We start from the raw sequence: 15,171 nt of genomic DNA on the forward strand, positions 1-15,171 counted from the left end.
CAACCTTAAAAAACATACATTTGCCCAACCATGCTTTTAAACAGCATCTCTTTAAAAACAAGTTATATATACAAATATCACCCAAAAATGTGTCTTATATACTCTAGTGCTATAAATTTAAGGCATCCCGATAGTCTATTCTTCTGCTGGTGAGGCACTGTTCTCATGATTCTATTTCCACAGAGGATAGTCCAGACATTTCCAATGGTGTCCAAAGGGCAGCAATGAGAGATAATACAAAAGTGATTTATAAGAAGAATTCTTTTGACTCTAGCTCAGCGATGTGCTTTATGCTGTAGGATTTCTTCATTTTTCTATTGATGTCATTATGCCTAAGCGGAAGAAAAACCATAGGCCAAAATTAGATAAAACTATGGTCAAGTTACAATACAACGCCACTAAACAGCTCACCAAAAATGGAAATTATCCTCACACAAACCACACTGAAGAATACTTCATTCCAGTAGGCAAATTATTCTCTTTTCATATAAACCACTCTTTAAACAATAAATAGTAATAACATACTTATTAGTAAGTATGTTGTTACTTAATAACATACTTTGTGGACACCTTTAAATTTGGCCCTGGAAGTAATTTCTCAATTATGCTGATTGGAATCCAGGCAAAATTCTACAGTCGAGTGAATTTTATCAGAGTCAAACAAAATAGGAAGCATAGTACTGCTGGTTGAGTGGAAACAAGAGATTTTTATATTTTATTCACTGGATTCACTGGTGACACCTTTTATTCTCCAGTAAGCTTGAGTGTTAGTAATTTAAAGGAAATGCTTTTTCTTTGTGTGTGTGATTACTGAGTAGTAGCATGTTGGATGAGCACAAGTAGGTAACTCTATGGGAAAAAGAAGAACCTAGGGAAAAATAATGCTGTTTTCCCCTCAGTACTTGATACCTCATAAGCCTATGGAAAGAAGTACCAGCTCAAGCTTGGGAACAGTTTTGCTTTTTAAGTGAATTTCCCTCTGGGTAGAAGCATTCATTTTCATGAGATATTAGTCCCATTATAAATCTTCCAGAGAGGAGTTATCTTCTGAGTTTGAGCAAGCCTACATATTACTAAATTCCTTCTTGTTGCTATGCCAGACAAAAACAAACGATTTCTGGGAATGGTACTCGCTCACGTGAAGACACATTTGGATGGAGAACCCCAAGTGGCCTGGGGTTTTTATGGCCTCACAATCGTACTTGCTTACAAAGACCATGTAGTCTATTAATTCTTATTTTTATTTATTCATCTGAATAGAACTTCAGAGAGTTGTTCATGGGCAAGGAAGGGAAGAGGGTGGAAGAAAAACCTGGTTGGTTAAAAAATGTTTTAGGAACTTCCAATTAAACATGATGGATTAAAAATATAGATTTATCATCTCTTTCTTACAAAACAACACTAAAATGAATAAAGAAATAAAAAAGTATCAACCTAAATGAATAAAGGGAAATGAGAGAGGAGATGATAACACACGAAATGCCAATAATATTTCAGAAACAGGAGGATGGATCGATATGTGGAACTGACTTAGCAGAGCAGGCAGGAAAAGCAGAAATCTAAGCCTATAGTCAGGGAAGCCAGGAAACTGATGTGCACTGCAAGACTCGGGAACTAGAAGTAGCATGAATTTCTGAAAGTGACAGTGGGTGCTGTGTGAGTGCTGAAAATGGGAAGATTATTTGAAACTTTTTGGAAGCAGCAGTTCATACCCCAGATTACCTTCCTGACCCAGTGCAGCCAGGTGACTATCCCTTTCCCAATGTGAAGAAAGACTGGAGGTTACAGTTTGCAAGGCATGGACCAGAGAGACTCTGATTTCAGCTAAAGGGGCTAGAAACCATGGGATTAAGTGAGAGTCCCTACAGAACACAATTATTAACCCATCTACTGCTAGTTTGACCTACAGATTCCTGGTAATCAGGTTAATAGGCCCTAGAAGGAGACTGGAGTTTCCTTATCTTGAGAAATCAACTGCCAAAAGAAAAGTCCTACAAATACTGACAGTTAGTGAGTTTCCCAACAAAAGAGCCTAGTACTTAATCAGTCTGTGTGAAGAAACATCTACCAGTCAACAAGCCTCACCCATAAAGCCAGAGCTTCTAATTGAGCTTTATTGTCTTGTTCCTAAATATGAATGAGTCAGGGATCACCAGACTTTTGACGGAAGTGCTACTATGACAGACAAAACCCAAAATAAACAGAGAAACAGAATTCAAAGTGAATAGAGGTAATATAGGGAGGTGATGAGAACTTCAAAAAATTGTAACAAGAAGAAAAGAAAAACCAGGGAAAATGTTTGCAATTCATATCACAAAGGGTCAGTTTTTATAATGTGTAATATATAAAGAGCTGCTACAAATCAACAAGAGACCAGACTCAATAAAAATGTAGAAAGGATTAAAAATAGTACATTCATACAATGAAATAATATGTAGCTATTTAAAAGAATAACGAAGCTCTCTCTATACTAATACATAAAGACCTCCAGGGCTTCCCAGGTGGCGCAGTGGTTGAGAGTCCGCCTGCCGATGCAGGGGACATGGGTTCGTGCCCCGGTCCGGGAAGATCCCACATGCCGAGGAGCGGCTGGTCCGTGAGCCATGGCCGCTGAGCCTGCATGTCTGGAGCCTGTGCTCCGCAACGGGAGAGGCCACAGCAGTGAGAGGCCCGCATACCAAAAAAAAAAAAAAAAAAAAAAAAAGACCTCCAATGTGTTAGGTGGAAAAAAGCAAGAAGACAGACTGTGTGTACAGTATGCCACCTTTATTGTAAAAAGGAAGAAAAGATAAAAATATACACTTGTATTTGATTGTAAAATTTAAATAAATTGTGCATATATAATGTCATGAAAAAGGAACAGAGAAAACCAACGAAGTCTTATTAGACATTAACACTATAATAGCTGAAATAAAAAATTAGAAAGGTTGGAAGGTAAAGTTCAATAAATATTCTAGAAAGAACTTTTAGAGAAAGCCAAAGTTTGGATAAGTACAGAAGAATGGTTAGAAAATAGTTAGAAAAGTAGAAAAAAATAGTTAGAAAAGGATTAGTTCAATGTGTTGAACATTAGAATAATAGTATTTCCAGAAAAGTGAACAGAGAAATTGGAGGGGATAAAATTTTCAAAGATATTGTACCAAACACTTCCCAGAATTGAAGTGTGTACGTTTCCAGATTTAAAAAGCGGGCTGAGTGCCCACACCCCAGGAATGAGAATGGAATCATGGCAAAATATCATGAAATCAAAACAGCGGGGATAAAGAGAAAATCGTAAAAGCTTTCAAGGGATTAGCAATTACAGAGGAATTGAGCTTCTTGACAGACACATTGAGGAAAATGAAATAATGTGTTCAAGATTCTAAGGGAAAATAGTTTCCTACCCACAATTCTATACCCAGCCAAATATTCCTAATCCATATGAGGGCAAACCAAAGATATTTCAGCCAGGCAAGGCCTCAAAAATTTTAGCACCCCCTTCACCTCCATAGGATGGGAAGATATATTTACTAAAGTAAGAGAATAAACCAAAAAAAGAGGAAAAGATAGATTCAGGAGATAGGGCTCTACACAGGAGAGAAGCAAAAGGAATTCCCAGAATGATGTATATGGGGAACTGCAGATGACAGCTGTGTGGCACTGCCAGATAGCCACAGTCCAGACTTGGGTAAGAGGAAAGACGGTGTCTCTGTGAACAGACTGAAACACGAGAGGTACCTGATTTGTCTGAATGCACTGAAAGAAGGGTTCTGTCTCCAGCAGAGTGTTTGGAAATAAACTGTAAACTTAAAAATCAAAATTATTATCTCCAAGGAAAACAAAGTTACATGAGTAAGGAAATGTAACAATAGTATGCTGCATGGATCCACTGTGATTAATATTTAGATAGTCATAATAATAATAAACACCAAATGCTAATTTATAACCCCCAAAAGTGATACAACTATATTGATGGTGGGAAGACGAAGCAGGTGTGTGTTTGTGTGTGTGTGTGTGTGTGTGTGTGTGTGTTGGAAATGGGGGGCAGTGTTGGTTGCCAAAATGGAGCTGGATAAATTTGGTTCATTGTTGACAACATGGATTTTGGAACCAGACTGACTGAGCTGAAACCCTGGCTACATAATTTATTACCACTGTTACTGTGTAACCTTGGGCAAGATATATAATCTCTCTGTGCCTTGGTTTCCAATCTGCAAAATTTGGATAATAATAGTATCTACCATATTGTGTCATTCATTGTGAAGATTAAAACAGTCAATATGCATGAAGAACCTGGAATATTCTTTGGTACATGGCAAGTGCTTTATAAGTGGTAGCTATAATTTTTATCTTCTATAGTAGGATGCCAATAGACAGTACAGATAATATCTAAAATTTAAAGTCTGTATGAGCATGTTATTTAGAAATACAGGGAATTGCCTGGTGGCACAGTGGTTGAGAATCTGCCTGCCAACGCAGGGACAAGGGTTTGAGTCCTGGTCCGGGAAGATCCCATGTGCCGCAGAGCAACTAAGCCCACGCGCCACAACTACTGAGTCTGTGCTCTAACGCCTGTGAGCCACAACTACTGAGCCCTCATGCCACAACTACTGAAGCCCGCATGCCTAGAGCCTGCGTTCCACAACAAGAGAAGCCACCGCAATGAGAAGCACGTGCACCGTGATGAAGAGTAGACCCCGCTCGCTGCAACTAGAGAAAGCCCACGTGCAGCAACAAACACCCATCACAGCCAAAAATTAAAAAAAAAGAAAAGAAATAACAGAATACTAGAGAAAACACCTAAAGACAAGCAAGCGGTTGACTCAGGGGAGTAGGAATAGAGAACGGAGTAGGTTGGGCACAGGGACAGCCAGTTTTTGTTATAAGACTACATTACTATCATATGTACCTATAGCACTTTGACAAAAAATTAAACTAAAAATAAATAAAACTTAAAAAATCTTAGGTTGTAGTCTAAGAATATCATCATCATTTAGACATGGATGGAGTATTTCTATAAGGGGTGCTGTGCTCAAAAACACTAAAAACACTTTCTGCAGGACAAAACACAGCATGATTAGAGTTGAGTCAATACCAAGTAAAATGTTAATTTGAGGCATTTATCTGAATAATATCAGGATGATTCAAGTCTCCCTGAACCCTTCAATTACTTAGTCCTGAATTACCAGTATTCAAAAAAAAAAAAAAAAAAAGAAAAAAGGCAAAAGTGTTTGGGTAATTCTGGCATGAATTATTCAGATAATTTGCTGCTGCTTGATTTCATTTTTGGATATGAAATCACATTCTCTGTGACCAAAATTGGAAAGAAGGCTTACATTTAAATAACAGTTTTTCAAATAATCTAACTTGCTGACTCATCTAGGCATGGATTCCATACTTCTACAGCCCAGGGTGACCAGATGGCAAGCTAATTTAGAGACTCTGCCTAAAATGGCCCATGCGTAGGCACTACATTTTCCAGTGATAGTCAAAACAGGTAGACTTACTTAGGTACTTTTGTGATCTCCTTCAGAGCTTCACTGAGAGCATATCTATAAATCCCATCTACTAAAAAAATGAGATTCTGGTTCAAAGAATAAAAACATATACTTGAAATACCCAATATGAAACTCACTGTAGGAGGGTAGACTTGTAATCAAAAGGCCTAGATTTCTACAGAGTATACCATCCTTTCTGTGGGATGACAGGCTTGATCCTTTTTAGTTTTCTTTTCCTTCTTCTTCCTCCTTTTCCCTCTCTAGCTCTCCCTCTCTCTCCAAATATTCTGAAATCCTCACCATGTGCCAGGCACCAAGATAAGACATTGGGGTACAGACTTGGATATGATAGTGCCAACAAGGGTCACCGGTGTCAGGAAGTTGTACCTTTCATCGAGTTGACTATGTTTTAACTGTATCCTCTCTTAGTTTTCTCTTGATTATGAACTTGCTGAATGAAGGGACATGCCTTATTCTGGCCCAGCAAAATGCGTGGCTTATTGCTAAGGACATCACTGAAACAAGGGCACTGGCAATCCAGGGATCTGACATCCAGGAGAGTCATACAGCTGCACTGTTCTCAGCATGGGAAGGAAAATCCCAACTGGCTGTGGTTGGAGCAGATATTCTCAGTGAAGGTACTGGAAGGCATTTGAGTACAGTCTCTACCTGATACTTTTAAACCTCAAATGACTTGCTGCTTCTTTAAAAGTCCAGCCTTAAGATAGCTTATAGACTGGCCCAGCTCTTTTAATGTGCAGACACTCTAGTGGTGGCAGACATGTGATGCAAATATGACACGGGTTCTATATTCATCCCCTTTGGAATTACACAATTCAAAACCAGACTGGGGAGGGGGAGGAAAGGAAGCTGGAGGTGGAAGAAGGGAGTTGTTTGTTCATAACTTTTGGGACTACACTTAAAGCAGGATTAGCATGCTGAAAGAATGTATTTCTAGTGGGATAATTTTGGTTTCCAAGGCAGAACTCCCCCCACACCCTCCTACCTATAGCTCATGGGTGTTCTACATGTTTATTTCTTGCCTTCCAAGGGCAGTGCTTTAAGATAGAACATGGGGTCTTAGTTGCAATTGCTTTTTCTATGTCTCAACTCATTATATTTTGATACTAAACCTTGTTCTACTGTCTTTCTGTGATGGAACACCCTTTCTCCTTTTCCCAGAGAGTATAAGGACCTTATGAATAGAAACTCCATTTGTGAGTCATGCTCTCATGAATCTTGCAAACTCTGGCAGCTTTTATAAAGTTTGCTAAGTTGTGCCCAGACACTGGAAATATCTGAATATTTTAACAATCCCCCATAACATGGGCACTTTTCTACACACACAAGATCCTCCTATGCAACAGCCAAGGACAATGCAAAATTGTGATCCATTTCAAAGGAGAAGCTGTCACTTAATGAATGTAATCTGGAGAAATGGTTCAAGATTCGGATCTCCTTCCTCCATGTCATAGGGACCAAGCTTCCATATGAAATAAGGGTTTTCTCTCTGAAATGAATGTGAACCCTAGGGAGGCAGAGGTGGGGTGGGCGGGACAATAGTTGGGCAGGAGAAACAGAGAACACCGGGGAAACATGGGGAAGGGTGCAGGGGAAGGAGACCAGACAGGCTCTAGGGGTTTCTGGAGCAGAGGTGGTCACCCCAGGTACACCTTGGTACTCCTCCTGACTCATTGGCTCTGGACCCCAGAGCTAGTATATTAGACATGAAAACACAGAAAAACATACTTCAGATCAGAGATTAGAACTTGAAAGTACAGTTTTGGGGCAGAAACTCTAATTGTCTATAGCGTTACTCAGTGCCCTTTTAGTACTAGCATTCTAACAAACTTTTCTGAACTGTTACATTGGTAAGATTCAGTCTGCTCCAGGGGATTCACTCTAGAACTATGCAATCAACATACTCTCAGCTAGCTTGATAACATACCTATGACTAAGTAATTATATAATTATCCCTTCAAGATCCTTAAAAACCTATGAAAATACTTTAAGATCAAAAATTTAAGATTAAAATGTGGTTATTTGATTATATCCAGAGAAATGATGGCAAAGATGCCTTTGTTTACCAGGGATTCCTTTTTGTGCCGACTGCATTTTCTATCATGATTCTGGAAATGCTGTTCAGTGGGGCTGAGGGTATGCTCGACTCGGGACAGGTTTCAGCCAGGGCCTCACCTCTACCTTCCCAATGTCTTCCATGTCTTTGCTCATTTTTCTGTTTAGTAATATGTCCTGACAATAAGGACAGAAATGTGTGTGTGTGTGTGTGTGTGTGTGCACGTGTGTGTGCACTGGTGGTAGGGGTACCCTGAACTCTGACCTCCTATTGGGCACAGCAGATGACCACTGACATACCCTCACATCAACTCAGGCCAAACTTACCACCCTCTTTGAAGTGGCTGTTGAACAATCTTGACATCTATGTAAAATATGGGCTACTAGCTCTTGGGTCCGGATGTATAATTCCCAGTGTGGCTAATTCTTTGGCAGTAAAACCCACACTAATGGTGTTTATTGCTTACTGTCTTTTTAAGGAGTCTACTCTCATGTTGGTGCTAGGATTAGGGGTTTCCTGATGCTAACCCCTCAGGCTACAGTGCCTCTGTGGTCAAAGGGGATGTGACCAGTGGTGGCCAGGGGTTAATGTCCTCTGCCTATCAGTAACTAGAATCAATGCTCACTTCAAGTGTGACAGATCTTGGATAGACTTAAACTCTGGGAAATGAATGTCTTACTGGCATTTTAAAATAAGTAACTGCAAACATTCCCTTGGAGTTGTAATAATTCAAGACCAACTTGTCCTTTATAAGAAAAAGTAAAGATAAATTTGCTTGTTATAAACAAAGTCATCCTCTGCAGTTGAAACACACTGGAAAAGCTATTCAGAGTAATAGAGTTGAATCTAATTTTAAAGGGCAATGAAAAGAAATTTAGATTCTTTGCTATCAAGCTGTGACCAATTTTGAAAAATAAATAGCAAACAGAACCCCCTCACAGAGCTGACATTCTTTAAAATGTTGTATTTATTGTCCCTATTTTTACTTTACTAGGGAAAAAAATATCTTAGGAACTAAAATGTGATTCCAGTATAGGCCTGGAACAAGGGTCCACTGCCCCACTCTTTCTCCCAGGGCTGTACTGATAGGGCCACCAGCAGCATAATGCTTAGAGCCAACTCCAACCCAATGACTGCCATTGCTTTCCAAAGTTATATGATCCCGGGCAGTCCCTGCTCCCAAGAGGAACCATGTGGCCTTCAAGCAAATTCTTGGGCCAAGATTTAAAGGCATCACTGACAGATGGACACTTGGGTTCCTTTCTTTCTTGCATCTTTCTGTGGGATGCCCTTTCTATGGGTCCCACAGGCAAAATGAAGCAGGCACCAGAATCACTTAGGTATTTTTCATGTCCACATTCCCATGCTAGTTCATCTCTCTGAGGAATCTTTATCTCAACTAGATACATCTACCCTTGCTTTATCTAAGGAACAGACTGGGCTGGTTCTCCCTGCCTCTGTGTGATGATGAATCAGAGAAACCTTCCCTCATATGCCATGGACAAACTAGTGGGTTTTCACTTCCCATAGAACACATGCCAAGTGACAGCCATGATAAGGGATAAGTTAATTTATAAGGTAGGGAGGGGAAGGGGTCTGGATGTTTATTTAACTACATTGAATATTATAATTTTGGGGTTTCTGTTTATCACTGAAGGAAAACTCTGTTAATACATAAAGCCAGTGAATCTGACAGGTTCAAAACTGAGCCTTCAGAAGGACTGTTCCTTAAACTGGGTAGGAAAGTGTTAACCCAGTTGTGGATGTCTGAGTAACCTCATAACCTCCTTTTGTGTTCTGATTTTTGTAATCCTATTACAGTAGATTGTCAGCTTTGTTCTCTTACTTGTAAGAAGACAGGATGAAATATATCTGGCAGGAGAATCTACTGGGATACTAATTGTCTTGTTTCCAGACAAGAAACAAGACAATTGGTGCTGTAGGAACCTGGAAGAAATGAGAGGTTTTCTCCCTCCCCCTCCCAAGGAGTTTGCCAAGCCTTTGTGCTTCCTTGCCTCAGGGTATTTTTCGTGACTTCTGCTTAAGGACAAAAGCAGAATTTTCCAGGCACCAGAAGACAGAACCTAAGATGGGGACGCAGAGGGGTGGGGAAGATAGGTTGGAAGAAACAGAAGTGGACCAATACTAGTGTCTGGGAGGGCAAAGGGTATTTTTTTCTATCTCCTTCCCACCCCAGGCGTTGGGCTTTTAGCACTGGCCAAGCTGCCCTGCCCCAGTGTGGCCAGAAGCAGCCCAGACTTAGGCAGCATGTTGAGCCTGACCCAAGCAGAATGCTGGTGACCAGTAAATACTGAAGCTCCAAGGTGCTTCCTTCAACTTATGGAGTGAATGAGACCCCTAGGGGAACCCCCTAAAATGACTGAGGTTTACTCTTCCTCCAGCCTGAATGGAGACCTGGAGCAGATTAAACGTGATTTAGAGGGGAAAAAAAAGGAGAGTGACATTTCTTACACCTTAGAATTCTGAACTAACATTTATACTCACAACACATTCACTTGTATTTGTGTACCTGTAATTATTATATACATACACATACACACAACCACACAAATGTTTTGGAGGATTTTGGAAGGGTGCTGAAAGGCGTGCCACAGCTTTCTTTTAATTTAAATGATTAGTCTCTTTTAAAAGGGTGTTGGGGGTTTAACTCTTCTGAAATAAACCTGTCAAGAGGCACTCACCGACTTAACTCCCCGTCAGCTGCTCTCTTCTTAGCCCTCTCCTCTTTCCTGCTCAGTTAGGGAGTGTGTATCCCTGGGGGACGAAGGAAAGCCATGCTGAAGAAGGACTTTGCTCAAAGAGGAGACTGAGCCACTGGGGACCTTGGAGATGATCCTTTTATATACGCCATCCATACATTTTGAATCGCAAACATTCTGTTTGAGAAAGGCCATTGTTTTGTTGGTGGGAGCTCAGAGACCAGCTTATGGACCAGCATTGCGGTTCCAAACACTGCGGTAGAGCAACTACAGCATGGCAGGACCTCACTTCTCCTGAGGGCAGCAGACTGCTGACTAAAGGAGCTCTCAGTCTATAACCAGCAATGAAGGAAAACCTCAGCTCTGGTTCAAAGTTCTGATTCTGATCGGAGGTTGACTCATTCTACCCATGGCAGGAAATTTCATTTCTATACTTACTTGGTACTTGACTCCATTAAAACAAAGACTGAAAGCCAAGGTCACTTGGGAAGCACAGCCTGTTTGTGATCTGAGTAGATTCCTCTGCCCTCTGCTGCTGGACTGAAGCCCCTCCAATAGGGTACTGGCTCCCTTTCTAAGGCCCAGTTACAAGTCTGCCTTCTTCTATTTGGGGAAAGAGTTGTAATTTTCTACTTCCTTGGTGTCAGCCCCTGGGAAAGGTGCTCCAGGACTGGCATGTAAAAGATCATGCAATTCAAAGTGAAGGCATGGCACTGCTGAGCAATACACCCCTAGCACCACGTACCGTGCATAGTCACACAGATGCTCTTCAATCAGCGTGTTAGAGGAAAGATTGATGCAGCTGTTGTACATCTCCTAGAGAGGTGCAATTAAAAACCATCTGAACACATGCAACAAGCTCAGCACATGCACAAGTCTCAATAAACAGAAGGCATGCAGGAGACAGATTAAAGGGTAGAAGCTTCAGACATACTTTAAGGAGCCTGGGGAACTGCTGAGAACTTTGACTTGAGCGAGAGGAACCCTTAAGTCACCTGGAAAAGTTTTATTCCAGCAATGTAAGTTTGGACATATTTAATCCAAAAGGCCTGGTGTTTGGGGCACAAGTGTGACTTTTCTAGCTGAAGCAAATATATGCTAAAGTCTTTTATAACAAAGACAACTCGGTGGAAATCAGTGTAATTAAAATTGGTGTTCAGTTAATTTGAGTGATATTAACTAAAACTTGATTTTGGTATTGCAAAAAAGAATTTGCACAGTTCTTAGACCTCACTGGAATGGGATTTTACCTTATGGCAAATAATAAATGGTGTGACTCTCTGGTTAGCAGGATGGATATTCTGGATCCTTCTATTCCTCAGAGAGTTTCACATTTTGGCTGCTATACCATGTTTTTTAAGGGCATGGCATGCACAGAGCATGCAGGAAATGTTGCCTAAAAAGATGTTTGTATCTCTTACTCACTGGATTTAAATCCAGATTATAGTGCATGGTTTTACAACAAATGCAATTACACAATGTAGTTCATGGCGTACTCTGCCGTCCCCTGCGTGCTGGCAAGCATTTCAGACCACTAGAGCTTCCTTAGGGGCTTGTGTCGTAAAACGCCAATGAGGGGGTCCCTGTGGTGTATTCATTCTAAAGGTCCTTCCAAAGTTGAGTAGTTTAGAAACAGAGTTTCTATTTATGTGTTGTTTAATTGGGCTTGAGAATAAACTATTCAGTCACATGAGGAGAACTAAGGCTTCCTGCTGCAGAGTCAGTGCCAAAGAAGGGCCTGATTTCACATCAATTAGTAGTCTAATCTTGTAGAAATGCCTCCCTGTCTATGGCTCCTAATTCTCAAGGATCAAAACTACTTAGGGAAATTTAGGGACCAGAATACAATCTCCTGTGATTTGTTTAATCTTTCTCTCTTAGAGTATTTTCAAAATATACTCTAACACGACATATCTCATTAGAAATGCATGAATTTGGCTTTTCATGAATCCTCCGGAATTCTCCTGGGGATGCCCTCAAGGTGGCCAAGGGCAACAATCTGTAGTGTTAGGAACAATATAATTAATTTAAAGGAACAGAAAGGATATTCTCCAAATAGCACTCACCGCCTTATTCTTTCCTTTGCTAGCAGAGCTCCCGGGATTTCCCTTACTGTCTGTGGTCTTCCTCCCAAGTGAGGTTAAGGGCAGAGTGGAGGTCTTCAGCTGGTTGGATGCCTGATAGTTATTATTATTGTTCTGGTTGCCACTTAGCGTCTCCATGATGGATCGGAAGGTTCCAAAAGGCCTTTTCAGTTGATCCCCTGGTTCACTGCTTGCAGAGGTCCGCTGGAGGGTCCTGCCCTTATCTCGGTCCTTCTCTCCATTTAGTTCAGGGCTAGTTTGCTCCATCTGCACCACAGGCTCCTCAAAGGTAACTCTGAGTTTCAAGTTCTGCGATGTCCGGCGCTTGGAAGATGGGGACTTGAGGGCACTCTTGGGACTTGTGGCCACTTTCTGGGCAGCTGTGCTGTCAGGGCTGGGCTGAGGGAGTTCTCCAGAGGGCTGGCTTGGGGCCGCGGTTCCCGAGCCTGGACCCTGGGATTCCAAGTCTGGCTCGCTGCTCTCTGAGGTGGGGGATGGGCTGTGGCCCTCCAGAGATTTGGAGGCCTTGATACTAAAAGGAAACCTGCGTCCTGATGCCAAGCTGTGTTTCTTTATCATCAGGTGTAAGCTTTCCGCGCTGTCCATACTCTCCACGCTTTCCACGACAGGCTGTGGTCTGGGCCTGTCAGCCTTTCTCACAGGCGTGCCCTTGGGGTCCTCAGAGTTGTTGGAGTCTGTGTCAGACTCACTCAGTGGCCGCTGCATCAGCTGCTTCAGCCTGGCTAACTTCAGTTCCCTCTTCTCCAGTGGGGTCTTTTTTGAATTTCTAGAAGAAGCCTGAGCATCCTGGAATTCCAAGGATAGCTTTTCCTGGGTGCAGACATTCTCTGAAATATCTTTTCCTAATAACTGACGTAGGATTTTATCCGAATCGTCGTCTTTAGCTTTGGCCCTAGCCCGGCTGGATGCAGACAGGCTTCCAAGAACTTGAATCCCCTCTTGTATTCCTGGTTTGCTTTTGCCTATAGGCTCATCATCTGCATCTGGGGATTTCCATTGGGACTTTCTGGAAGCTGGGGAGGATGGTGAACTGAAAGAGGATGAAGGACATATGAGATGACTTCCTACTGGGTTAAAATAACTCAGCCACAAATCACTGCATGGCTTAAATGCCACTAATAACTTACAAATCACTAAGACTGAAATAAGAATAATGAATATCTGTTTCAAGCAATCTACAAACATTCCATGGTGGCAACCAGAACCAGTATAGTATGCCTCATACCTTTTGCTTTGACTACAAAATTTATTTTTTTGTAGTTTTACAAAACTACAATAAATAGTTTTATAAAACTACAATAAACTACTGTTTTATTGTTTATACATTAATTTTGCACAAATTTTCTCAATTAATCCCATCTTCAACAACCTTATGAACCTACATATCCTTATTTCCATTTCATAGATGAAGAAATAAAAGACTCTGAAAGAGTAAGTGACTTGTTTATAGTCCTGGAAAGAAGAAATGGCACAGCCAGAGATAAACTCAAGTCTTCTGACCCTAGGTCCAGTGCCTTTCTCCATATGATAGCTCATTTTTATTCCTCTTTATAAGAATAAAATGTTTTCTGTTATCTTCTTAAAAGATATTAAAAGAAAATCCAAAAGAAGGCTCACACATTAAAGACAGTTAAGAATTCTAACCACTAACGTTCCTGGTATTACCTGGGTGAAGAAAGGAGTGATTTGCCCTCTGATTTCTGGGCTTCCAGAAGTTGTTGGAGCTGGTTCTGCAGTGTGACACGTTGCATTGTCTGTCTGGGAAAAACAAGCCAAAATATATAAGCTCTCTGACACATCGCTACTATCAAAAATTAACAGGTATAAATTTTTTTCATGATAATTTTTGATAAGTTGCAATAAATCTAAAAATCTTACAAATGTGCATAATTTTCATCCTTATAATTCAGGAATTTTCCTGAGGATGCAATCAAAAGTACCCAAAAAGATATTCATTATTCACATTAGTAAAAAAACTATAACCTAAATGATCATCAATAAGACTGAGTAAATAATTTGTAATTATTTCTATGAAGGCAGCTATTAAGAATGATAATATATTTGAATATCTATTGCATAGAAAAAGTTTCCCTAATATATTTGTATATATGTAGAAAGTATACAGTATGAAGTGTCCTTTAGAAAAGGGAAAATTTGGACACAGAGACAGACACACACAGCGAGAGCATCATGTGAACATGAAGGCAAAGATCAGGGTGATTCATTTACAAGCCAAAGAATGCCAAAGATTGGTAGCAAACCACCAAAAACTAGGAGGGAGGCACAGAACAGATTCTCCCTCACAGCCCTCAGAAGGAACCAACCTTGTCAACACCTTGATTTCAGACTTCTAGCCTTCAGAACTGTGAGAAAATAAATTTCTGTTGTTTAAGCCAGGCAGTTTGTGGTACTTTGTTACAGCAGCCCTAGCAGACTAATATACTAGACATATGCTCACATATTTTTATATATTCATATTTCACATGCTCATATATTATTCTTAAAAGTTGATTAGTCCTTTCTGAGGGCTTTTTTCGAATCTAGAGAATAGAGTCCTTTTTTTCTCCATTCATACTTGGGATTTCTGTCATCAGTCCATTTAACTGCCTCCAAATAGTCTTCTTGACTGTGTCATAATTCACTCTGACACCTAAGAACCCTATAAAAGGAGTTTAACCTCCTTTTAATCTTTCTTCATCTGTTTTAACCCCTCACTAAATGTTTTTCTAAAAAACTTGACATGCAGTTCCAAATTTCAAAGTGGGAAAAGTAGAGTGCTCTTACGTATTTTT

At 40.6% G+C, this 15,171-nt stretch overlaps 1 protein-coding gene across 1 annotated transcript in view; it reads right to left on the bottom strand.

The window, feature by feature from the left end:
- Positions 1-247: 247 nt before the first annotated feature.
- Positions 248-15,171, bottom strand: part of SNCAIP (synuclein alpha interacting protein) — a gene marked incomplete at both ends in the record, with an annotated part of 74,705 nt that continues 59,781 nt past the window's right edge. Inside the window, 4 exons of the mRNA XM_079702211.1 lie at positions 248-332; positions 11,020-11,090; positions 12,341-13,409; positions 14,045-14,137. Coding sequence (XP_079558337.1) covers positions 248-332; positions 11,020-11,090; positions 12,341-13,409; positions 14,045-14,137 — 1,318 coding nt within the window. The remainder of the gene's footprint in view (positions 333-11,019; positions 11,091-12,340; positions 13,410-14,044; positions 14,138-15,171) is intronic.

The sequence above is a fragment of the Hyperoodon ampullatus genome, assembly GCF_949752795.1.
Source record: "Hyperoodon ampullatus genome assembly, chromosome: 4".
Lineage (NCBI taxonomy): Eukaryota > Metazoa > Chordata > Mammalia > Artiodactyla > Ziphiidae > Hyperoodon > Hyperoodon ampullatus.